The sequence below is a fragment of the Glycine max genome, chromosome 7 (assembly GCF_000004515.6).
Source record: "Glycine max cultivar Williams 82 chromosome 7, Glycine_max_v4.0, whole genome shotgun sequence".
Lineage (NCBI taxonomy): Eukaryota > Viridiplantae > Streptophyta > Magnoliopsida > Fabales > Fabaceae > Glycine > Glycine max.
In genome coordinates, this window is record NC_038243.2 from 15,626,555 (window position 1) to 15,653,424 (window position 26,870).

A 26,870-nucleotide genomic window follows, 5' to 3' on the forward strand; every position below is an offset into this window, starting at 1 on the left:
GGTTATTATCAACATTTTTTATAATCAAAAGTAAATCTTCTCTTGCAGTTATTCACAAAGAGCAAAGCTCGACACCTTTGGTCCCAACTTCTTCAAAAGGAAATCTTTTCTTGCAGTTATTCACAAAAAACAATTATGTAGTATTATCAACTACAAAGTAAGATACAAAATAATCATAATGTTATTGTATATTAGTAGCTAGATTTCTCTTTTCACTTCATTTCGTTTGAGAAAAATTGAAAGATAGGAATAAACTCATCAATTACAAAAATAAAACAACTCATCATGTAAAAATATAGTATATGCGGCATTCCATTGCATAGATAATCCAACCATGGGGGCAACCCTAAGTAAGCAAGTTTCAAACTATAGAAAGGCATGACTTAATTACCGCAAAGCACGAAGCAAAAACATATTGAATTCCAATAGCTCTAAATAGGAAAAAAGAGAAAAAAAATAAAAAGATATGATAAATAAAGTTATATAAAAGTCAGCAATAAATGAAAAAAATGAGATAAAAGAGAATATAAATCTATGAATGTTGCACTGAAAAAACAATTAATCTATAATACTGATCATGGTTGTCAAACTCTAGAGTCAACTCGTAGACTCTTAAGAGTTTACGAGTTTACTTCAGTCCCGCGAGTCAACTCGATAGTAAACTCGTTTTTGAGTAAACTCGGAGCAGACTCGGTGGACTCGTGCAAACTCGCGAGTCTGGTCCGAGTTGCGCGAGTTTAGTTGAAAAAAAAAATCCCACGAAACGGCGTCGTTTTTGCTGTGACTGGTTTAGGGATTTGCTTCCCTTCGTGCTTACTCGTGCATTTTTTCTTTCTCCCTCAAAACCTCACACTGTCACACAGTCACGGGTCACCCCATAGGAGAGACCTTGTTCATTTGGAAGTCGCGAGTTCCAACTCCCACGAGCACGAGGTCCACGACGAGCACAACCCACGTAAGAATTTCTGAAATTTCATGGTGTTAGGCATAGGCTGAGGTTGGTATCGAATGAATCACTTGAATTTCTAAAATTTCATAGAATTTCTGAATTAAATCACTTGAATTTGAATGAATCCAAATTAGTATTTCTGTATTTGCTTCTGTTAGGAAAGAGGATCGAGGTCAGCCACAAGCTAAACCAAGACCTCTATAAGCTGCTGAATCCAAATTTGGATCTCCGGCTTCATATATTTTGAGCTTATTTGCATATATTACTGCAAGTCTACAACAAATTTATATCTAAGTTGCTGTAAAAAAATTAATTAATTAGATTTTTTCATAAATCTTTACTTGAATAATTTATTGTTTCCCTTCCCACATTTGATATATAGCAACTTAAATAAGGAAACAATTATAAAAATAACCTATGCAAGCAGGCAATGAGTACTCATATTATGTTTGGATTCTGTGGCTGATTCTATTCCTTTGAGCAGTAATTGCTAATTGGTTGTTACTTACTTGCTACTTGCTGCTAATTCTGTTGTTACTTGCTAATTGTTGTTGCTACTTGCTACTAATTTTGTTCCATTTTAGTATGTCTGGGACTGGGATTGGGAATGAATCAGTTTCATCAAATGCCAATACAGGCACATCCACAAGTGCAGCAAGCAGAAGCAAAAATGCTCCAAGAAATAGGACTGATATTGGGTGGAAGCATGGGACAAATGTTTTAGGGAATGGTAAAAAAGTTAAGTACAACTACTGCTCAAAGATCAACAATGGGGGAATTTTCATATTTAAGCATCATCTTGTTGGGACTAGATGGGATTCTGATCCTTGTGCTTCAGTGCCTGAAGAAGTTAAGATGCTTATGATGAACATTGTTGCAAAGGTTGCTAATGCATCAGAGAAGAGAAGAAAGTTGAACAGTATTCATGAAGAAGGTACTGAGGGAGTGGAAGTGGAGTCAAATAGTAGTCAAAGTGGAATACAACGGAAATGGATGCTTGCCTTCAAAGGAAGAGGAAAATCAAAATTTGTTCAGGCTAGTGGTGGTGAGGGAGTTCAAGCAACTTTAAATCAGTTATATAAAAAAGGTGACAAAGATAAAGTTGATGATCAATGTGCTGAATTTTGGTACACAAGTGCCATTCCATTCAATGTTATTAAAAATCCAGCTTTTGCAAAATTTTGTGACATGGTTGGGAGATATGGGGTTGGCTATAAACCTCCATCATATCATGATATCAGAGAGAAGCTTTTGAAAAGAGCAGTGGCCAAAACTGATGTAATGCTTCAAGAATTTAGGGATGAGTGGAAGAAAACTGGTTGCTCAATTATGTCTGATGGGTGGACCGATAAAAAAAGACGTTCAATTTGTAATTTTTTGGTGAACAGTCCAAAAGGGACTGTATTTCTTTATTCATTGGATACCTCAGACATCTCAAAAACAACTGACAAAGTGTTGAAGATGTTGGATGATGTAGTGGATTTTGTTGGAGAGGAGAATGTAGTGCAGGTGATAACTGATAATGCTGCAAATTACAAAGCAGCTGGAGAATTGTTGATGCATAAACGAGAGAATTTGTATTGGACCTCATGTGCTGCTCATTGCATTGATTTAATATTTGAAGATTTTGAGAAACATTTCAAGGTTCATCAGACTACTATAACGAAGGGAAGAAGGATCACCACCTACATTTATGGTAGAACAATGTTGATTAGCATCATGAAGAAGTTCACAAATGGAAGAGACTTGATTAGGCCTGGTATGACTAGATTTGCCACAGCTTATTTAACTTTAGCTTGCCTTCATGAATTGAAAGCATCATTAATGAGCATGTTTAGCTCTGAAGAGTGGAAAACAAGCAAGTTTGGAACTTCACAAGAGGAAAGAAAAGTACAGAATATGGCTTTGGATAGTCGATTTTGGAAGAACGTAATCATGTGCCTCAAAGTTGCTGCCCCTCTTATGGTGGTCCTTCGATTGGTGGATTCAGATGTAAAACCCGCCATGGGTTTCATATATGAGGAGATGGAAAATGCAAAAGAGAAGATAAAATGCAACTTTAATAACACCAAGAAAAAGGTATAATTTCTAAACTTTCTTAGATTTAAAATTTGCTTGTGTATTATTTTAAGTTTTAACTATTTCTAATATAGCATATTTGATATCTATCTACTATGTAGCTATGAGCCTATTTGGAAAAATCAGCTTCACAGGCCTTTGCATGCAGCTGCATATTATCTTAATCCTCACCTGCACTATGAACCTACTTTCAGACATGATGACCCTTAGGTGAAAGAAGGGTTGCACATGTGTATGAGAAGATTGGTCAAGGATGCTGCAGAAAGGAAAAAAATTAATTTGCAACATGTTGAGTTTCATTTTGCTAGAGGGCTTTTCTCTATGGAAGAGGCAAAGGATAGTAGAAAAATCATGCAACTTGGAGAATGGTGGGAGATGTTTGGTGATGGAACTCCAGAGTTGAGGAGATTTGCTATTCGTGTTTTGAGCTTGACTTGTAGCTCTTCTGGGTGTGACCGTAATTGGAGCTCATTTGAAATGGTATTTCAATTGAACCTTATGACTTTATTTTATTTGTTTGATAATTTTACTTATTTGGTTTACTCGTTTAGATAGTAATTAAAATTTGATTTTTAATTATAGGTTCATACAATGAGAAGAAATCGATTACAACAAAAGAAAATGAATGACTTGGTTTATGTCATGTATAACTTGAAGTTAAAAAGTAAACAAAATAGAAAAAGTATTGCTCTTCCATTTGATGAGATTGAATCTGACAATGAATGGATAACTGAAGAGGGATATAATGATGAGGATGAGCAACCTCAAGCTAAAGGTCATGGTGACAATGTTGAATTAGTGGGAGATGTTGGAGGAAGTTCAAATGATCCAGTTGTAGATGCTTTTGATATAGATAAATTAATTTTCTTGGAACCTAATGATAATGATAAACAGTCTGAGGAAGACCTTGATGATGATGGAGATGGTGATGAAAGTGGTGATATTCATGGAGATGATCCTATTAGAGGATTGGACATGCTTCTTTGAAGACATTTGTGCTTTTTTTTAATTATTTAAATGCTTTAATTTTGAACACTTGTTTTGTAATAGACTAATATGAAGTATGAACTACGAGCTTATTGTCATTTGTTTACAAATTGGTGAATTTTGAATAGATTTACTTATCCATTTTTTGTACGAAGTAGACTCTTACGAGTTTACGAGTTGACTCGTAGAGCTCTCATGAGTCTGCGTAAACTCTCGATATTGATAACCTTGATACTGACATTACATTATAAATACTAACATTCCAAGGAATTGGATCACATGGAACATGTTTTGGAGCTCTCATCCGCATAAGAATGTGCCAGCTGAGGGTTTAGGAGTGGAAAACAAACACCAAGTATCAGCAATCAACATTTGTAGAACAAATCAATAAAACAATTAATATATATATCTTGAACAATGAGTATCCATTAAACAGTAAACATATATTTACTTTGAATTAAAGGACACTAAGGACATGAGGAGCCAGTAAGGGACAAAACGAAATCTCAAAAGAAGAAAAAAGGACTAATACTAGTTAGAAAAAACCACTATTATGCCCCATATATGAGAACAAAATAATGAACAAATGAAATAATAATGTTAAATAATAGATAGTTTGACAGTTTAAGATTAACAAGGCATGTAAACACATGACAGAAGAATCTCATATTGAACTGATATCCACAAAATGGAAATTAAATTAGTACGATAAATCATAAGCTTTCAATTTGGATATCCGAATAATCAATTAATTTTACATTTACTGGTATTGCAACGATCCCAACTAAAATGCCTTTAACCCACAAAAAATCAATTAGGATCACAATCATAACCAGGCAACATACAAATACAAATTTATTACATTCAATAATAAGCGAGCCTCAAGAATATCCTCAATAGTAGGAAGGAAATGGAACTATAGATTAATAACTAAACTATTCAAGTAGCAGAACAATAGAATAATACTCAGTTGTAAGATGAAAGAATAGAACCAAAATTCATTACTTGTCTATTTTCATTTCCTTAGCGTTCATTACTTGATCTAGAAATGACTTGACTGCATGTTCATCCGTCCCTGGGTTCTTCTTCCCCTGCAATAAAAAAGCAATAGAAGAAATGAGTTCCATAGTTTTTTTTATCAAAAAAAAAAAATCTAATAATGTTTATCATCATAACCAGAGCAACTACTGAACTGAAAAAAAATTTCCTTCACTACTACTCAAAAGTGAAAGGCATAGTAGGAACCACAAATCTTCATATATACAGGGAAACATAAAAGCACTGCATGCTAATTTTTTTTTACTTCTAAAAAGTAAATGGTAGACATGCAAAAGTTCAGGAATAAACTAGCATAATTTGCTTAATCTTAAAGACCATCCAAACAAATAAGGAGCAGGAATCAAGACAATATTTTTTTTGTGAAAAAACTAGTAATGACTACAAAGTCAGTATAACATTTTACATGCACTTCAAACTTTCATTAAAACTTAAAAGTACACAACATAGAACTATAATTTTGTACCCAACCAAATGCAAACGGTAGATTATTCCATGTGCCCAGTGGAACCGTGGCTATGGGTGGCAGATGAGATAACTTGAGATCACGAACAACTCCAAGTAGCCAACCAGCTGTTCCATCATCCCTACCTAAAGCCCTACATATCAAAAACTAAAAACAAAACAAAACAATTCAACCCATTTGCATATAAAATTTCTTCCAAGAAAATAAAATAAAATAAAAAATCTATGATGTTACAGCTCTAATTGAAACAATTCTTAAAAAAGAATTTGAACTCACAATTAATCTCAACCTCTCCATAATCTACATGGCAACATGATCGCCCTGAAGCTTGAGGTTTTCCAAAAAACGAAACACCCCTATGGAGGAATTACATAATCAACCAACTAGCCCTAATAATTTTTCCCTATTTCCCTCACATCAAACCTAAATCAAAACTTAAAAAAAAAAAAACCCTCTATTTTCTCCCCCTTCCTCCCCACTCTTAAAAACGAAAGATGAAAACTTTAAATATCCCAACAACAAAAAAAGCAAAACCCGCATCACCAATTAACCTAACAACCCCAAAAAATTGCTCTTTTATATATAAAAAAGGTTCACCTATTCCTTCTCCTATTAGCAACATACTAAGAGAGCGGCACCACCTCCTGCAGCGATGTCGGGTGTGGCGAGTTTCTGCAAATAGGGCAAGAGCCATTGAGCTTCAGCCACGAATTGAGACAACATAGGTTGAAGTAATGGCAACACTCTGGCATCATCCTCAACATCTTTTGAATCTTTGTACTCGCACAAACATATTGAGCACGTGGTGTTAATAATATTTTTGCGGCGGATGATGGCGACACATGGTGGTTAGAAATCAACTCACAGCGACAGAGATTAAAATCAGAGGAGTTTTGTTGCAGACATGGAGAGGAAGTCAAAAAAAGAAGGAAAAAATGTTAGGGTTTATGAAATTAAAAAAAAGAGAACCAAAGGAAGGTTGAACGTGATTGTTGTTGTTGTTGCGAGCATTTTGTTGTCATAGCCCTCGGAGGCGACAACGATGGAGCAGGAGTAGCGGAGCTTGTCAGGTATGGGGGTGTCGGAGAAGAAGGAGAGGTCGACGCGACGGAGGGAGGCGAGGAGGGAAGGGGGGACACCGTGGTTGGTGATGTGGAAGGCGCCCTGTTGGCGGCAGGCGTATACGAGGGAATCTCGATCGAGGTAGAGGGGGAGTCAAAAAGTGAAATAGGAAAGTGAGAAACGAGAGAGGAGAGTGAGAGATAAAAATTAATAACACTCCTAAAATGATTTTGTAAGGTTTTTACAAAATCGTCTTGGAATAATAGCCTTCAAAGACAGTTTTACGAAAACCATCTTGGAATGACAACCATTCTAATACGGTTTTCATGAAACCGTCATAGAATGATAGTTTCCAAGACAATTTTCATAAAATCATTGTTGAAAAATCTCATATTTACAAAATTGTCACCATCCTATATATTAAAATAGTTTTCGAGAACTACTAAAAAACCATGTTTTAACATTGTTGAATCTAAGTCAGTTTTCAAAAAACCGATGTAGAAAAATAAGTGGCTGCATTTTTTAAATTAAATTCAAAATTTTAGAGACGGTTTTATAAAAACCATCTTTGAAAAGCAAGTGTTCAAGGACGATTTTCGAAAAACTGTCTTTGAAAATCCTTCCCATTTAATTTTTGCTTTCATTTCCCTTAATTTTTGCATGCTCTCTCAGTCTCTTGCGGCATAACTCTTGAATCTCTTGCCCTTCCCACACCCACACCCACACCCGCTCCTACCTCTAAACGCATCCACACCCACGCCCGCCCCATATGCCTTGCCACTGCCTCCGTCCGCTTCCTCTCCCGCCAACAAACAAAAAACCTAACTTCATTTCCTTTTCCCTTTCAAGATTTCGAAATGTCAAAACCGTAGAGCAACATCAGAGCCTGAGCTTCAATTCTGAGCAACCATTTTATTTTAGTTTCGTTACCTTTAAATGTTGTGTTCTAGTTCTAACTCTTAATTGTTTTTCGTGTTATGCCATGTCAAATTTTCCACAAATCAAGATTGACAGAGTTTATTTTGGCCATGGCGGCAGGGTGGAACTTACAGCTCATAGTGGAGACGTGGTTACAGGGAGGACTTATTGCCACCAGAGTGGGGTTAGCGGTGGCGAAGTCTCACACGTGCGAAAGACACGCGTGCGTAGTTTCCAACAAGCAGGCAAGGTTGAAGTACGCAGAGAGGATGGGGCAAGGTGGGCGTGACAACATGCATATATCATGGTGGGGGAACACGAATTTAAACTCTAGGGTTTCATATGGCGAAGCCTTGTGGCGAAAGGTTCTTCGCGGTGTGTTGTTCGTTCGACGTTTCTTCTTGTGGGGAAGGGACTTGACATAGCACAACTGTGTAGTTTCTCATTTTATGAGCCTTGCATAGCATCACTGCTAAAAAAAACTATTTTTTACGATACACATTTTAAGACGGTTATACGAAACCGTCTTAGAATATCATGTGGTAGTAATCTTGCAAATAATAAAAGTTATACGACGGTCATTAAAAACTATTCTAGAAATTAACCATTCAAAATATTCAAAGACGGGTTTTTGATAAAACCGTCTTTGAATTTTGCTCACCTTTTTACTTTGACGCTGAGAATTTCATCCTCTTTCTTTGCTCTTCCATGCCCTAGAACGAAGCTTCCATACTCTCCTCCTCCCTCTCAACCCTCACCTCCTCGCCACCTTCCTCCATGCCCACGCCGCCAAGTCCTCCTTCCTTCATAACCCCTTCGCCTCCCCCTCCTTCCTCCACTTCAGAGCTAGTTCTGTTGTCGTCTTCTGCGACCTTGATGTCGATGACTTGTCTCCTCCTCCTTCCTCCACTTCAGAGTTGGTTCTGCTGTCGTCTTTCGTGACCTTGACGCCGATGACTTGTCTCCTCCTCCTTCCTCCACTTCAGAGCTGATTCTGCCATCGTCTTTCGTGACCTCGGCGTCGACGATTTGTCTCCTCCTCCTTCCTCCACTTCAGAGTTGGTTCTGCCGTCGTCTTTCGCGACCTTGATGCCGATGACTTGTCTCCTCCTCCTTCCTCCACTTCAGAGCTGGTTCTGTCGTCATCTTCCGTGACCTCGATGTCGATGATTTGTCTCCTCCTCCTTCCTCCACTTCAGAGTTGGTTCTGCCATCGTCTTTCGCGACCTCGATGCCAACGACTTTCGCCACCCTCTTGATAAGCAGGTGCACCCTATTTGGCATTTGTTCACAACTTCATTGTAATATTTTTGTGGTTTTGCCAAAATGAGTTTGATGTTTTTTGTTATTTTTTTCAGAGGGAAATTCCATGAAAGCATAACATACAATGGCAAAGCCTTCTCAAATGCAATGAAGAGGAGCAGAGGTTTTGTCACACAAGATTATGTTCTCTATCCCCACTTGATTGGTTGAAACTCTAGTGCTCACTTCCCCTCTCAAATTGCCAAATAGTTTCACCACGAAGGAGAAAATTCTGCATTCAAAAATTGTGATGGCTCAGCTTGGTTTAACCAAGTGCAAGGACAACATCATTGGAGGGCCACTGGTTAGAGGGGTGGGTTTCTGGAGGGAAGAGGAAAATGGTTAGCATTGGACAAGAAGTGCTCACAAACCCAAGCTTGTTGTTCCTAGATGAGCCAACATCTGGATTGGACTCAACAATTGCTAAGAGAATTGTCTCAACTTTGTCGAATGGAGGGAGAAAGTTTTGATGACCATACCTCAACCTTCAAGTAGGATGTATTGCATGTTTCAAAAGGCGTTTCTGCTTTCAGAAGGGGACCTTGTGTATTTTGGAAAAAGATCTGAAGCTATGGAATATTTTTCTAGATTTGGATATGCACCAACCACGGTCATGAACCCCTCAAATTCCCTTTTGAATCTTGCAAATGGTATGTTGTTTGCTCTTTATTATTTTAAAAAGTGTGAGGTTTCCTTTGTTATTTATGAACCTTTGTGGACAGAAGTTCAAAATTTCATTTATCTATTAGTACCTACATATATTTGGATAAATTCACTTATTCTATTTTTCATGATTGATTAAATCTATAAATTAGATTATAAGAATTACTAGCTTTGTGACAAGTCATTCATTTAAGTTCTTTTCATCTCAGTTTTTTCCTGCATTAAGGGCTAAAGTGAATGTCTTTTACAGAAGTCAGACTTAAAGGAAAATTTAGAAAGTAATGTACTAAAGTGAAGTGATCAATGCTTCCAATCTAGGGGACAAAATTAGAAATTAGAAATGAACTTTTCTCATTAATTATTATTTCATATACTCATGCTGCAAATATGGTAAAGAACATGGGGGATAACGATGAGTTATTTAGGCATTGAGCATGTGATTCTTTTTTATTAAAAAGAAAATAGATGGGCTTAATTTAACTTTCTTAGTTGGCCACATGGGAAAATATCTTGTAGGTGTCTACACTGATCAATCGAATGAGGGCCATGCCTTAAATAAGCGTAAGTTGATTTTTGCATATAGGAACTACTTCAATGCCAAATTGAAGCCAATGCTTCATGTAATAACTGATTATGATAAAGTAAGGGTAGAATTGAAGACAATGGCTTTGGGGAATGGCTACCAGTTGGTCACAACAATTCCTCGTGCTACTAAAAAGAGACATCAAAGAGAGGAAGTATGCATCATCTTTGACATGCGGATTTGTCAGGTCCTTGTGGTTTGATAAGGACAAGGCAAGGAATAAGGGCAAGGAACCTTTAGAAGGACTTGGAAGACCTATGGCAAGGGCTAGAACAAAGAAGGCCAAGGAAGTTCTTCAACAAGTGTTAGCCATGCTATTTGAATTTAGGCCCAAGTTACAAGTGGAGAAGCTTCAGATTGTTAATTGTACCATGTTCCAAGAAGAATAGAGGATGCCACTTTTGTTGAGTGGTTTTATTAGCATTTTGTTAGTTGAAATAAAGGCTCAAACTTGTGTTAAAATGGGTGTCAATTCTCTTGGGATTTGCACCACCTATGGGCTTGTTTTAATTTAAAGAAATTAAGGTTTAATAAGGTGAAAACTCTAGGATTGTGGCTGCCTCTTGGCTGACCAAGGAGTTGCATAATTTTCCATATGTTTATGTGTCTTAATCCTAGTTTTAATTAGGTATAATGACACTATCAATTGTTGTTATCAATTCTAGTTTTAATTAGGTTTAATGACACCATCAATTGTTGTTATTGGTGATCATTTAACTTGTGTTACCAACTTGATGTCATTCCTATTTATAGGCTGCACATTTTCTAATTAAAAGATAGACCTTGAATTTGAGTTTTTAATCACCTTCTAAAGTGTGAGAGTGAATCTCCTTAGTTACTTAAGTGATTCAAGAAATTGGTTTATCAAGGAACACCACCTTGTGTGTGACACCAATTCTGGAGGAGTGATTCTTCATTCTCCTTCTTCATCTTTCTAAACCTCCATTCTTTAATCCCACTTGAACACCATTGTTATCATCTTCATTTTCCATCCAAACACATTCAAACTTTGAACCAAATACCTTACATTCAACCCTCCATAAACTCATCACTTTCTCTCTCATTCAATAAATTTCATAAAAAAAAGAAAGAAAAATCTTTGAAGATCCATCTTTAACCCTTGTGCAAATGGGTTTACATCATGGTTGCTCTTATTGCATGACTACTATGGTATAAATATGATATTTTACACATGCAGGATCATGTAACAAATTTTGATAAATAAATAAGAGTTCCACTTGGAAAATAAATTATATATGTGCTCCTAAGATGTCATGTTTAGCTCAATTTTGTGTAAAATTGGACTCACCAAAAGTAAAATATACCAATATAGTTTCTCTGAAGACTTGTGAAATTATATATTGAATTATTACCTTGTTTTAACATAGAATGTGGTTAATCAGAGAACTGAGTAAAGTCATGAATGACTAAGGTTATAAACTAATTTCTAAGCTTATAACAATAAATCAATTGACAACATGAGTTGACAAAAGTGATTAAGGATCTGGATCAATTTTCATCTTTTCTATGGATGTGGATTTGATTCCCCTATTGTCACTTAAGTCCCACACAGTGAGCAACTTTCTTCACTCTTCAGGGAGCTCCCTTGACACCTAGGCACTAGTTGAGTAGCTATGATTGGATAAAATTGTTTGAGGTTTAGGTCTATATTCAGTAATCTACTGGGTGAGTCTCTGCTGATAGCCCTACCATGCCATTGACGTCCTATATGGTAGTATTGGATGTTTCTCCCCATTTTATAATTTATCTCAATAAAAATAATAATATTTCAAATGCTATGCACTTGCAGATTGGGATTCTATTCTTCCTTTCTATCTTTTGGGGTAGCATGCCTCTCTTCCAAGCAATATTTACCTTCCCCCAAGAGCTAACGATGCTGAAGAAGGAGCGATCCTCTGGAATGTACATGCTCTCCTCATATTTCATGTCTAGAATGGTTGGTGATCTTCCAATGGAGCTTGTGTTTCCCACCATATTTCTTACAACAGTCTATTGGATGGCGGGGCTAAAAGCTAGTTTGGTAAACTTCATATACATACTGCTCAGTGTCTTCCTCGATGTGTTAGTTTTACAAGGGCAAGGCCTTGCCATTCGTGCTATTGTAATGGAATAGAAATCTGCATCTATATTGGCATTGGTGATCATGCTAACTTCCATTTTGCTTGGTGGATACTGTAATCAACATACCCTTGTTCTAATGGCCAGTGTATGATTGCAAAACATCATGTGATCAAGCAAGTGGGGCTACATTTGCAGGGGGAAATCATGGTTGCATTGGCTCTGTTCATAATGCTAATAGGCTACATATTTGTTGCTTATTCCTCTTTGTTGTGTATTTAGGTTTTTTTACATAATTTCTAGAGAGTATTCTATAAGTTTTATTGGCCTTAATGATTTTTTTTTTAATTTTCAAGTAATTTCTCTTTATAAACATAAATGTTGATGCATTTTGTGTCATGGGAAGATAAAAAGTATTTCATTTAACAATTAGAAGGTTCGGTTAAGAATATTTAGACTTATTCTACTGGTTAAAAAGTATTAAACATAAAAGTTGATGCATTTTGTAAGAATTATCTATGGAGGTAATCTTGTCGCAACGTACGGTGCTTTTGATGGAATAGTAAGCACAGGAATGTAGACTTATATTTCAACATTGTATTATAAGGAAAGTTTAATGAATATTCTATATAAAAGTAAACTTGTAGATGTTAAGTTTTTACGTACGTAGCAATTACTTTTGTTGATATAAGTAAGTGAGTGAAATCAAGTTAGTAAAATCAAAGCCTCTTTCCTCTGTTAAGTGCGTGAGTATTGAAAGTAATTTTTCTCTCTCTGATTTTCGCTTTCGCTATGAAAGTGTTGTACCATTTTTGTTTTATTAGTTCACTGATAACATTTTCACCCTCATTGCGAACATATGCAATATTTTCACTCAAAGGTGTTGGATCAAGTGACCTCAGAATAATTAAGAAGGGGGGTTGAATTAATTATTAATGTGTATTGACTAATTAAAAATTATCCTTCTTAGTATTACTAGATTCAATTAGGCTTTACTACTAAGTTATGAGAAAGTAAAAAACAAAAGCAATAACTTAGACAAAAGTAAAGCGGAAATAAAAAGTGAATAACGAAAATTAAAGAGTGCAGGGAAAAAGAAGACAAACACAAGATTTATACTGGTTTGGCAACAACCCGTGCCTACATCCAGTCCCCAAGCAACCACCGGTTCTTGAGATTTCTAATAACCTTGTACAATCATTTACAAGCAAAGATCCACAAGAGATGTACCTTCCACTTGAACTGATCCACAAGAAATATACTCTCTCTTGTTCTCAGTATTACAATCCAAGTAGATGTACCCTCTACTTGTACCACAAAGGATGTACCCTCCAATGTGTTGAGACAAAGAATTCTTAGGCGGTTAGTCCCTTGAATCTTTGTAAGGGGAAACAAAAGATATCTCAGGCGGTTAGTCCTTTGAAATCTTTTGTTTAAAGGGAAATAGAAGAATCAAAAGAATTCTCAGGCGGTTAGTCCTTTGAATCTTTTGGCAAAAGGGAGAAGAGAGAATCAAAAGAATTCTCAGGCGGTTAGTCCTTTGAATCTTTTGACAAGAGGAAGAAGGGATGGAAAGATATCACACTTTTGTTTTCTGCAGAATTTCCACTTGCATAAAAAACAAAGTTTTGAAACAAAATTTAGAAAGCTTTTTGGCAAAGAAAAAGCAATGGGCAATGGTTAGAGAAAGATTGTGAAAAAGAATTGTTTGGAAGAATATCATACATGTGTATTGAATGTGTGCCAAAGTCATGCTTTTATAGACTCTTCATGTCTGGTCAAAGAAACCATTGGAAGAGTTGTGACTTTAGAGAAAACCATGTTAAGAGTTATAACTCTTAACTTTTTCTTCAAAACTGTTCATTGGTAATCGATTACCACAAAGGTGTAATCAATTACACAATGCATTTTATGAAAAGTTGTGACTCTTCACAATTGGATTTGAATTTCAATGTTCAGATTCACTTGTAATCGATTACTAATATAGTGTAATCGATTACACTATTTGAAAAACATTTTGGAATGTTACAAATCATTTAAAAACATTTTGAAAACCAAACTAGTCACTGATAATCGATTACTGACAACTGGTAATCGAATACTAGGAGTAATCACTCTGATAACTTAGAAAATTTGAGAAAATTCTTTTGTAAAATAAAATTGTGCTATTTAGTTTTTGAAAAATTCTTTTAATACTTATTCTATATGAAGTCTTGACTTGTTGCTTCTTGAATTCAAAATCACTGGACTTAGTGAACTCCGTTGCAAAGATCAAACATATGTCATTGATTATGCTTTTGTTCTTGATAATTAATTATTATTAATTTTAGATATTTTTAATTATCATAGTGTGGGTGTTGTAGGTTTACATTGAAGAAAAAAAGGTGGTGACGATGTTATTGAGGAAGAAGTGTTAGTATATGATTATTTTGTTAATATCCACAAGATAGATCTTTGTTATTCTAGGGATCTCCCATGTATCAACTCAGAAGTGCTTGTTCATTTTTATCATGCATTGTCTTCTTTAACTTCATTTAAATAGACTTTGTTATCTTCATATTGATGAATATTGTGGTGGTGACTTAATTTTGCTAATATTGTGCTCGTAGAGGTGTAACTTTAAATATGGCTTTGCTTAATTGTCTAAGAATAGTTGGTAATATAATCTTCATGTTCTACCATAACCAATTTTAATTGGTTTTGTATGGAAATGTTGTCAAATTATTGAGATGTAGTTTTATTTGTTGTTGATGGCATCTTATTCTTTAATTATCAATGTTGTGTTATGTAATATGGGTTTCAGAGCTGATTATTAAATTTTCATTTGTAGTTGAAATTTGTTAATGGGGAGGACTTCAGTCCTAGAAATGGGAGGTGGAACTTCAATAACAAGGTATGTCATTCTACTCTTCCATTAATTTCATAAAAAAATGATTTGAATTTTCTAATAAATGATTTTTTTCTCTCCAGAAAATTGTCAAGCCAACTAAAATAGAAAGATGAGATGCGGTTAACTTCTTTGCACGTTGTGATAATGAGGTTAATTTAATTTTGTATCAAATCATTAAATTAATCCTCCTAATATATTTATGATATCATATTGTTCTCATTTTTTTTAACATTAATTTGGAATTTGGTTCTGTGAAGTGATCAGAATTTGGTTTTTAAATTTTGTATATCAAAGCTTTTATTTATTCATTATAGTTTGTATACATGATGTCGTGTGTTACCTCTTTGCTTTAAAGTATTTCTTGCTACATAATGTTAAGTGAATGCCGGCTTAGTTGCAATTTTATAAATTATATACAGTATTTTGTGGTACCTATTTATTTTGTGGTTTGTATTTTTATGTTCTCTAGAAGTGTGTTTTCAAACACGTATTTAGTATAACTTTTCCTTTGTGGAATTTGCTTATCATTCATCGGCTTTCTAAACATGTGGCTTTATTGTTGAAAAGTAATTTTTTTAAAATGCTCAAATTAATTAATTTATTTATTTATAGTTTGAAGCATGTTCTATTTATAAATTTTAAAATTTTTATTTTTATTTACAACCGATAATTCATTGTTTTTAATTTTTGTATTTTTTTAAATAAATACATTCTAAGATGGTTTTGTAAAAATCATCTTAAAAAATCTATTTTTTTAAGATGATTAGAATCCTTAATCTTTTAAATTTTTTATTTTTTTAAAAAATACATTCTAAGGCAATTTTAAAAATTTAAGTGAAGACGATTTTTAAAAAAATATTTTTTTTTTAATTTTTTTTAAAAAATGAATCCTTAGTTTTTTTTTATTTTTGTAATTTAAAAAAAAAGACATTCTAAGAAGGTTTTCTGGAAAAGTATCTTAGAAGATCTATTTTCTAAGACGATTTATGAAAACTTGTCTAAGAATCCTCCTTTTTATTTTTTTTTAAAATTAATTTCTAAGACGATTCTTAACAAAATCATCATAAAATATCTCTCAGAACCGTTGTGAAATGCGATTTTTTAATAGTAAGAGAACTATCATCGAAAGTGTGTTTTTTTAGTAGTGAATGTTTCTTTAAGGCTTTCCTAATATAGAATGTCCCATTTTCTACATTGAGTTGTAGAGTATATGATTTTGAATTTATGAATTCTACATTTGTTTGGAACCAATGTTGAATTTGTGAAGTCTACATCAATATGAAGTGATATTGAATATGTCTATATTTAATATCATGTTAAACAACATCAATTATGAAATCAATGTAAAGTACATTTTAGAACCAATATAAAATTATTTTGCTATAATAATAAGTCATTGATATAACTTTTATGGTAATTATTATAAAATTAATAAACTTATGATAATGTATACTTTAATAATAGTATAAAATTGTTTCAGTTACATACCATCTTTTTCCTCATAAAATAATACCATCAATAGACTCAAGATTATTTATATTTATATAAATCTTGCTTAAACTTAAAAGCCAAAGACTACAAGTAACATTTAAATATAAAAACTTGTGTGCACAAAAGCTGGGTAGCTAGGTAACTAACTAGCGAAAGCATAACTTATTTTAGACTCGGCATGACTATTGAAACAAAATAACAACTCACCAAAATCATAATTCAAAGTGTATATAATAATGACAAGAAACTAGTGAATTATAGGGAATAATGAAAGTATAGATCAAATTCATTAGGATTTGTTGGATCTTGATTTCGTCGATTTTGGGTCACACCATTTCTTCATTGCCTTCACTTGGTCTTTGACCATTTTATATAGAGGGAATTGTGTCAACCCAAATATATGCATTATTTATATATTATTTGTGAGAATCATAGGTTTTAAAATCCTGTTAATTTCCTATCATTGTTAATCTAGGAAACCCTTAAAATTTTTACAATTTAAGCATAATACTTGATTGATTGTTTAATACAATAATCTCATCTTTTATTATTTTGTGGTTTGTATTTTTATGTTCTCTAGAAGTGTGTTTCCAAACACATATTTAGTATAACTTTTCCTTTGTGGAATTTGTGTGATAGTACTTACCATTCATCGGTTTATTTAAACATGTGGCTTTATTGTTGAAAAGTAATTTTTTTAAATGCTCAAATTAATTATTTTATTTATTTTTAGTTTGAAGCATGTTCTATTTATAAATTTTAAAATTTTTATTTTTATTTACAATTGATAATTCATTATTTTTAATTCTTTTTTAAACTCGGCATGACTATTGAAACAAAATAACAACTCACCAAAATCACAATTCAAAGTGTATATAATAATGACAAGAAACTAGTGAATTATAGGGAATAATGAAAGTATAGATCAAATTCATTAGGATTTGTTGGATCTTGATTTCGTCGATTTTGGGCCACACCATTTCTTCATTGCCTTCACTTGGTCTTCGACCATTTTATATAGAGGGAATTGTGTCAACCCAAATATAGAAACAATAACAAAGGCCAAACTGTATGCTAAAGTTGTTGAGCTTTTGTTCCCCTCCATATGAATAGTGAGCAAAATGGTGGCAGCAAATGCTAGCATTGTGGTGATGAGTGAGAAAAATAGCATAGCAAAACCCCATTTTAGTTTTCGAGGCAATGCCCTATGGAATTCCCACAAGTCAAATGAAGAAGTGAGTATAGAAAGGAACATCACCACCGAACCCAATGAGGTGGCAAGAGCCACGACATCCATGATAGTGAAAATTCTGAATGCAGAAGAGGTACGTAACACGGGTCTTCCTCCTTCATTACCTCCTGGGATGGCATAAGCAGCTGCAAAAACAACACCGGCAATAAGGACTGCCACAGTGGAACATGACTGAGCTGTTTCCTTCATCCATTGCTTTGCTTCATCATGCATCTCTGCATGGTCTATGTCCAAAAGATCTCCTGCTGTTAAACCATCTTCATCAGCATGCATCAAGTATTGCTTTGGAATCTTTTCTCTAACTCGCTGCAATATTAAGAAAACATAAAATTGTAATTAACCAAAAAATAACATTATTCAAAGAATCGAAAAAAAAATTGTTGGTTAATGAAAACAAACACTATGTTGGGTGGAGTGATTAATTATTTTCATTAACCAACAATTCCAAAAGTTTAGACAGTTATTCTTTACAAGAAACAATAATTTTAATTTGTAGCCCGATAAAGTTATAAGAAGAAAAGTTAATTATTTTTCCTCCAAGGTAATTAACATTAGGACTGAAAGTCAAGGTAATTAATTAAGTTGTAACAATCCTACTGATCAACGTGTTTAATTTACTTGTTTTGCCTTATAATTAGCTTGTAGTTACCTTCTATTTTAGGAATTCATCTCTAGACACCTTAATCATATCATGATACAACTTAATTAACTACAACAATAATGTAAGTTATAGAGTGAAAAATCAAGAAAAAGGAGATAAATTATTAAGTGATCTTGAAGCATCTGTTATTCATAGTCTTAATTATAATTTCTATGATACACGTGTATTTAACAATAATTCATATAAGGTAATAAAAGTTATTGGAGACCATAGAGCTAATGATAGTTTAACTAATAATACTTTCTTAATGAATAGTGTATAGAGCTCTAAACACTTACATGGTACCATTCTAGCTCACATTGCAGTTGGTATGCCACACCTGCCAATCCTTGTTCTCTGTAATACTCCATGCTTCCAGCTTGGTGCAAGATAGTACGTTTATCTTTACTTATTCTTTGTGTCAATAGCTCAAATGCTGAAGTTTTCTCTATGAACTCATAGATTTCCAACTGACGGTACTTCAGAGCCACATGCAATATGTTGAGACCATCCTCGTTAACATAAGAAATGGCTTCAGGATACTTTCCAACGATTAGATTCACCACTTCTATAATCCCTGATGCTGCAGCCATGAAAAGTGTACTTTTCCACATTATTCCGACTTTGTCATCTGAGTAGAGCTTCTTTTTACTTTTTTTATCTTCAAGTAATTTTTTTACTCTCTCCTCTTTTTCAACTCTATTTATAAGCTTCATATCCTCTTTCTTTTCTGTGACGTTACCGGGAAACTCCAATGAAAGTGCTATTGGCTCGTTAAAGGGTACCAAAGGATACTGCTTCCATGATTCCTCATCAATGTCCAATAGCAACTTAACTAGTTGCTCTGCAAACTTATGTCTCTTCTTTTGATCCCAAATTTTACCGATAAAACTGAACCGGTCTGCATATATATATGTGCATTTAAAAGGAAGGTCAAAATACCGTTTAACTTATTTTGTATGTGCTAGCTATAAATTATTGACAACACATGCTATACCTTTTGCATGTTTCCAGAAAGCATAGTTGATTCTTGAGAAAACTCCAACTTCTACAATCAATTCAGCTAATTAATTAGTACAGTCAAATTCTTTGATTTGATCAATTTATTCATATGATTGGTACCAAAATACCGCCTTCTAAAGGTTGCAGATGATATATATACACTCTTAATGTACTAAATATCTTATTAACACCTATCATTTCACTTTAATTTTTTATACCTATTAGTGTTTGAATGTGTTATGATTAGATGAAATAATTCAAGTAAATCTCATTACACATGCGAGCTTTTTTTTCTTTTTTCTTTTTCAGATCAGTAAAATTCACTTGAATTTTAAGATAGAATTAATAGAATGTATTGAATAGAAAGCATTAAAAAGTCATGTTTAATTATTCATTAATCCTTATAATTGCAAAAACTTTCTCTTTTAATCTAGTTTAAATGATTTTATTTTGATTTTTATAGTTACTTTTTTTTAACCTTTTTGTTTCTTATTGTCGACCATGAACATTTGAAATGAACATGATGTGGTTTATTTAATCCACGTTAAATATCAAAAGAGATATTAGACGACTTTAGACAACAAGAATAAAAAGGATAAAAAAATTATAAGATTATGTTTAACAAGATATTTTTAATTTTTAATATTTTTATTAATTGAAAATCTCGTATGATAAATAAATTTTTAGTAACTTTTGAGTAACTTGTAGTGTTTTTTAAAATATTAGCTTCTAATTTTTTATATTTCTTTCATTTTTATCCTTAATATATTTATCAAATTTTGTGTTTATCTTTTTAAATAAATCATAATTTTATTATTTTTTAATCATTTTATACTTTTTAACTACTTTAAAATCTAATTTTACAAAATACTTCTAATTTAATAAACTAATTTTTCAATCAGCTAACTTCTCAACTTCTATCTAGTTTTGTCAAAAATAATCAAAAACTACTTAAAATGAAATATTTAAAAGGGACTCAACAAAAAAGTTGTTGCAAGAAAATAAAAATTAAACCAAAAGTCTATTATTAACACTCCACTATTTGCATTCATAGTCTTGGAAAACGAAAAAATAAAAAAAGAAATAGGGTACTTGATTTGGTTGTCTTTTTATTTCCATCATTCGGCTGGCTGCTTTCTTCATCTCTTGCGATTTTGACTGAATTGTTTTCTGCGTCATCTTCCAATTCTGATTCATATCCATCCTCAGGAAGCACTTTTGCCAAAATTGCAGTTAATTAACGAAAGTAAGTTAGCACTATTTACTTCATTGATCTATCTGGACAAAAGAAGAAGAAAAATACTAATGGGGCATGTCCAAAACCACTTGTTAAAACATACTTATTTAATCTATTTTGTTGAATATTTTTAATTTTTTATTTCTTATTATCCACTATATAACTAATTTAATAGTAGAATAAAGCCGTGAGAAAAAGAAAAGGAAAAGTAATGATCATGAGTGTCGTACATTCATATAGGAGTCTCTTTGTGAGTCCCATTTCCAGGGTGCCTGTGCTCTCGAAAGCCAACTGCATCTTCGCTAGCAGCTTTAAACAGGTCAGTTGCAAAACTATTTTTGTATTCTCTTTCTCTTTCTTCTGAACCATAAACTTTTCTTTGGCTAAACTTTTATCCACATTTTTCAGCAACCAAATAGCAGCGCCTGCATGCATGTGATTTCAAAGGTTAGGGACGGTATGCATGCACACAAACACACTTTAATATAAGCAAATACATATAAGGAGATTTTAAGGTACGCACACACAAACACACATTCTAATTACCTTTTCTACATTTTCCCTAAAATACTCAGCCTGGCCCGGAGTACTTTCTAATTTTTTAAAGGGTGAAATCTGTTTAAGCACTTTTAATTTTAGGTTAAAATTAGTTTTATTCATTATATTTTGAAATGAAAAGTTTGTACTTCGTATTTCTGATAGTTAGTAAATTTTCTCTTTCTTTGTCAAACTTAGTATATTAGAACCAGCGACAAAATTCTTCAACTATATATATATATATATAAAAATATAAGACTAAAATCTTCACTTTTAAAGTATATATATAAATATTAAGATCAACCATGAACGAACATTAAAAGACATAAAAGCACATTTTATCTGTATATTTTAAAATTATTGAATGAGTCTCTATCCCGACCGAAGATAATATAATGTATTAAACAAATGTGTTAAGGAAAAATATATTTGTAATTAACATTCCTCTTATCATGAAAAATTAGTCACCATATATAAAATTTTATTTATCATTAGAAATCATGATCAACTAAGTAAGGGGTCGAGGGTTGAATAGTTAAGTAAAGTGTGTGAGTGTTATAAATTAGGTTTAATTCTTATATAAAAAAATGAGAAAAAAGTTACCAAAACTAAAATTGAGCACACAAGTGTGAAGAATGGGACGCTCCCTTCCGCCATATATATTGGGTTGAAAATGCTTAGAAGACTGGAGGCCTCTGGGCTGCAGCTTGCCATGCAAATACTTGATCACACGTAGCCTCCCATACCTAGCAGCCCTAAAAGCCACGGTTTCATTCTGATTATTCTTCATCTCCAGAAGCGCGTCTTTGTCTGGTTGCGATGGCATGAAACCCATGATGAGATCCACCATCTTTGGATCATCGTGGAACAACACGGCCTCGTGAAGAGGTGTGTTCTCTTCATAATTTGGCTTCCTCAAGGCTTCTAACTGCTTTGTTTTTGGTAGCATTTGGAGTAACTCTTTGAGGCATTGCTTGTTTCCTGAGCGAGCTAGCACATGAATGGCAGTGTTCTTCACCAAGTCCAAAGGCTCAAACAACAACTCCTCCTTCCTGTCATTCCTCCTGAAGATGTCCACGAAACATTCCCACTCTTTTGCTGCAGCTTCTTTTTGTGCTTTCACTATTTCATCGCTGAAAGTAATCATTTCTTTATTACTCGCTTCCATTTCCTTCTCAGACATTAATTGATTTCTCAATATGTGTCTATGTAAGTTGGAATAAAGATTGGTGAACACTTCACTCTAGTTGTACCTGAAAATATGAGAGAAAAAAAATATAATAAGTAATATAATATGATAGAAGATTAAAAAAAAAGTTATACACCCACAGAAATTTTCTATGTTCATTCAATCTGAAATCATTATAAAAGTTATACCAATAATAATGATTTCTGATTGGTTGGTCGTATAAATTTTCTTTTACTAACAGTGCAGAACCATTAATAAACTCAATCGAAAGAAAGAATTAGTGCTAATGTGATGTTTAGAGTGATGAAGTGTTCATGTGCCACTATTCTATAAGTTATGCACACTCACACAAACAATGATATATGCTAATATACTGAATGAATCATGTTCAATGTACAGAGACTGACTTCTAGTTGCAATATATATAATTGTTGTTGTGGGCTCAACTTGGATTGCTTGTGAGCTGATTCACTTATTGTACAATCTGAGCTGAAATGTAGCTTTAAATTAATCTCAGAGAATTTTTCTTTGCCTAAAGTTAAAAACTTTGAGGGCTTGTGTTCGTTAAGGGACCCGGTTCTTTGCTACATCTGCAAGTAAATTGCATGAAAAGTTAACCTTTCTTTTGGACAGTTATGAAACGTTAACAGAATACACGCCATACACGACCTTTCAAATGGATTGACCCAAGAGTTTTCTATTTTTCTTTGCTGAAGAAGAAATGAAATTTGATAGTTAAAAAAATGATAAGTAAAATAAGAAAGTGCCAAAATAGTGCTGAATGAATCTGTTGCTGTGTCACGCCAGAGGCAAAGGTTAGTGACTCCACGTGGTGACACACATTCTGGGGAAGGTCGTTTCTGACTTTGCCCTTCCACATATACATAGATGCATGTTGATGCTGTGATTAAAGCAACGTTTACTCTCCCCTCCACTCCCCAGCTAGCTATCGTATCATGGAATCTAATTTCTTCTTTAAAACCAATATGCTAACTCTGAACCACACATTGCAGCATGAATTAGTGGTCCCTTTAGTTGGCACGGATTGGTCATGGATGATGGAGTTCCTGAAGGGCATGGTAAAGCCAGTGGCTGCCACTGCAGTGGTGTGTTTGGCTGTGGCCTTGTCCTTCTACCAGAAGCAGGGGCTGGAGCTAGAGATGGTTGTTTCCATTGTGAGGGCATATGATCATAATCCTTTGGCAAAATCTGTGCCTAACGATTTTAAAAGAAAAAGTTCCTCCAACTCAGTGGTTCATCCACACTTTTTAGAAATATATATATATATATATATATATATTCCTTCCTATTTTTTTTATATTTAAACTTGTTATATATCCCTAATTTTTCCTTCCTTTCATAATAATAATTACTATATTTTATTTTTAAAATAGATTGTTCTCCTAAGATCTTAGATTTGTCTCCAACTAAAGAACATTAGAACATCTGTAATATTATTAAGTTAAGGAATCCATTTTGGACACATTATCTTTTATCCAAACAATTTAAGTATTCCCACAATGCCATAATATTATATATTTAAACAATTCATATATAGATTTATTTCAACAGTGAAAGATTTAAACAACTCGTACTTCTGTAATTTTTTTTATTTGCATTTAATTTTGTTTCAAATTAAAATAATAGTATGTTGGTTTTATTTTATAATAAAATAATTATTTTATTTGTAAGCAATTATATCCTATAAACATACGAAATTTATTAGTAAGAAACATTTTGTGCCATGTAGGCTTGCTCTAATAAGGAAAAAAATTAAGATAGTGTACCTTTGAATAAAATACCCATAAAGATACCTCCGTTAAAAATACTCTTAGAATATATATACGTACTCTTAATTTCATATGTAATTGAGAGCATTATTTACTTTAAATATATATATATATATATATATATATATATATATATATATATATATAATCATTGTAGATATAGTAATTAATGTAATTTTTGTCCCCTGGTTATTTGATGTTTACAAATTTTAAAAATTTAGTATGGTCTTGATTACCATATAATAATGTTTTTTTACCGTACCATATAATAATATTATTTATTAAAACATGTCATATCACATGTTACACTTTAAAATAAGAGTTTAATAACTCACTAGGATCAATCTAGTCGAGGAGGTTCCCAGTAGTCATAAATTCTATTAATTTAATCATACACTAAAATAAATAAGAGTTTAATTTTTATATGTTGTAAATAAAACTCTCAATTAACCATAAATCATCCTAAATATGATTTAATATGTAATTATTATAATATTTAATACACATAATTATAATAATTTTTTATTAGATAATAATATAAAAATACTTTACTGTTTGATGCATAAATTATTTTCTCTTTAAAAAATTACTGAGATACTTCAATGTTTATCATGTTATCAGTAGTGAAAAAATTACTTTTATAATTTTTTAAAAAATTAATATATTTTTAACATTGAAAAATATTTTGAAAAACTAAAAGAAGATCAAATATATTTATAGTGACTACTTTTTAATATATATTTACTATTTACTTTTAAGAAGTAAATATGTTTTTAGAATGTTATTTCTATTTCATATATATTCTCAAAGCAATTTCTTTAATAAAGAGAGAGAGAAAAAAAGTACCTACAATAGAATATTAATGATACAATGAATGATAGAAAAAAAGAAAGAGTTGTCAAACATTATGAAAATGTGAAGCATAAACAACGTTATTCTTTATTTTTTTTGGTAGTTACAGTTTTAAGGGGATAGGATGGTGTGTCTAAGGCAGAAAAAATCTCTAAAGAGCACTTGCAAAAAAAGATGCATTTAATTACCTTACCCTAAGGATACAAATGAAAACTTAAACCTACAACTTATAATATGCAAGACATTATCTTGCTCTACTCGACAAACTCTTGGAGTTACCATCATCAATAACATTATTCTTTTGACAAAAGGTATCAATTCTTTGCAATATTCGTAAGTAAAGTGCATGAAATCGACAACTCAAGCATGGCTAATTGCTTTGATATATGAACATAGCTAGAGTTTCTTAGTGGCCCTATAATATTCTAAATATTTGCCTTTAATTAGTCTATTCTTTAAAGAACATGTTTAAAAGGGAAAAACTCTTTTGCCTTTATACATTAATTAATCAGCAAAAATTATATGCACGCGATATACGTACGCCATCGTTGCCAATTGGATAATACAAGTTTTCTACCCAACGTTGCACGTACAAATCCTTCTTTTCTTTATTTCTAAAATATAGAGAAAAATTAAATTAACAAAAAAATTGAATAAATTTTAAAATAAAACATTTAAAATTATAATGAAAAATATTTTTTTTAAAAATGATGATATAAAAATATAAATCTCAACTATCATATATAGATGTTGGCAATTGAAATTTAAAAAAACTTAGTGTCGAGGCCCAATTAGTGGAGAAAATCAGTTAGTGATAAAGCTTGAGCCGGAAGGGTGTGCGCTCGAAATTAGCAACGGAACTGGGCTTTGAGTTCTTGTTGCCAGTATAGGGAAACTATTATTAACACCACCAGAAGTGTTTTTTAAACCACCCACATGGGAGGATAACCACGTTCCTTGCCTCGTGAAGATCGAGCACCCCTGTTTCTATTTTTTGGAATTTGTGAGGGGTTTATGGGTTTGGGGGAGAGGTGTTTTGAATCTTTGTTGTTGTTGTCAATGGGTTTGGGATGTAAATGAAGCTATAAGTGATAAAATTTGGGTAATGATTATGCAAGAAGAATTAAATCATTTTGAAAGAAGAAAAAAATGGGAATTAGTATCACATAGTCAAGTCATTGAAATAAAATGATTTTTTTTAACAAAATGATGTTAATGCAGTGTTTTCAAACATATAAAAGAGTGTTAGTGTAACAAAATCAAAAGGAATAGAATTATATATAATTTGATAAAAGCTCTTGGAGTGTTACTGTAATTTGTTAAAGAAAAACTTATCTTCTCTATCAGAACTAATATGTTGGCACTTTAACTACCTAGTTAATAAACATTTTTTTTATTTTATTTTAAAGTTAAGACTGGTGAGGCAGTAGTAGACAGTAGGCCATTGATTTCGTGACCTAATTATAAATAATAATGCATGATGGATTTGATTTAAGAGTATAATGTTATAAGCAACTTGCGTATGAACCATCTCTTAATTATTTGAGGTATGTTAAGCATTTAAAACACGTTAGCCTACTTAGTGATTTGTTTTATTTTAATAGCGTGTGGCAAGAATTTCCAACATGTTGACCATTTCACCGTCTTCTAATTATGATTGGTACCAATAATTGATAAAAACAACTGTGAGACAATTCATGAAATATGATTAGCTCTTAACTAATTCTTGCATTGGATCGGATCATCGGAGTGAATTTCAAAAACTTATGATGGCAAATAATTGAAAGGAGTGGAACATATTACAATTATATCAAGGGAAGTTTTTCTCAGGTTAATGCTATATGCA

The 26,870-nt window shown here is 32.7% G+C and overlaps 2 protein-coding genes and 1 pseudogene across 3 annotated transcripts; 2 read left to right on the forward strand and 1 right to left on the reverse strand.

Annotated features, from left to right (window-relative positions):
* The first annotated feature begins 1,534 nt into the window (after window positions 1–1,534).
* LOC102667960 (uncharacterized) lies at window positions 1,535–4,015 on the forward strand. The gene is made up of 3 exons (XM_026129098.1): window positions 1,535–3,028; window positions 3,239–3,508; window positions 3,686–4,015. Exons 1-3 carry the CDS (start codon window positions 1,535–1,537, stop codon window positions 4,013–4,015), a joined length of 2,094 nt encoding a protein of 697 aa, XP_025984883.1.
* Window positions 4,016–8,748: 4,733 nt separating this feature from the next.
* LOC100808846 (ABC transporter G family member 9-like) lies at window positions 8,749–10,454 on the forward strand (annotated as a pseudogene).
* Window positions 10,455–17,378: 6,924 nt separating this feature from the next.
* On the reverse strand, window positions 17,379–22,826 carry LOC100809390 (uncharacterized). Of its 2 annotated transcripts, none has more exons than XM_006583532.4 (7): window positions 22,731–22,826; window positions 21,797–22,446; window positions 20,887–21,081; window positions 20,512–20,634; window positions 19,415–19,465; window positions 18,717–19,318; window positions 17,379–18,083 (listed from the first exon to the last, which is right to left on the reverse strand). In XM_006583532.4, the coding sequence occupies exons 2-7, from the start codon at window positions 22,374–22,376 to the stop codon at window positions 17,460–17,462; spliced, it is 2,175 nt and encodes a 724-aa protein (XP_006583595.1). In that variant the 5' UTR covers window positions 22,377–22,446; window positions 22,731–22,826; the 3' UTR covers window positions 17,379–17,459. The 2 variants fall into 2 exon arrangements, with proteins under 2 accessions (XP_006583595.1, XP_006583596.1); XM_006583533.4 differs by having other exon boundaries at window positions 22,571–22,785.
* Window positions 22,827–26,870: the final 4,044 nt, after the last annotated feature.

Bases quoted from the DNA above. Each gene is read 5' to 3' on its own strand.
- LOC102667960 (XM_026129098.1), top strand. From the start codon at position 1,535: ATGTCTGGGACTGGGATTGGGAATGAATCAGTTTCATCAAATGCCAAT. The intron at 3,029-3,238 runs GTATAATTTCTA...GATGACCCTTAG, and splicing joins TTAATAACACCAAGAAAAAG to GTGAAAGAAGGGTTGCACAT. The intron at 3,509-3,685 runs GTATTTCAATTG...TATAACTTGAAG, and splicing joins ATTGGAGCTCATTTGAAATG to TTAAAAAGTAAACAAAATAG.
- LOC100809390 (XM_006583532.4), bottom strand. From the start codon at position 22,376: ATGTCTGAGAAGGAAATGGAAGCGAGTAATAAAGAAATGATTACTTTC. The intron at 21,082-21,796 runs GTAACTTTTTTC...ACATGCATGCAG, and splicing joins TGTGCTCAATTTTAGTTTTG to GCGCTGCTATTTGGTTGCTG. The intron at 20,635-20,886 runs GTACGACACTCA...TTTTGGCAAAAG, and splicing joins AAAGAGACTCCTATATGAAT to TGCTTCCTGAGGATGGATAT.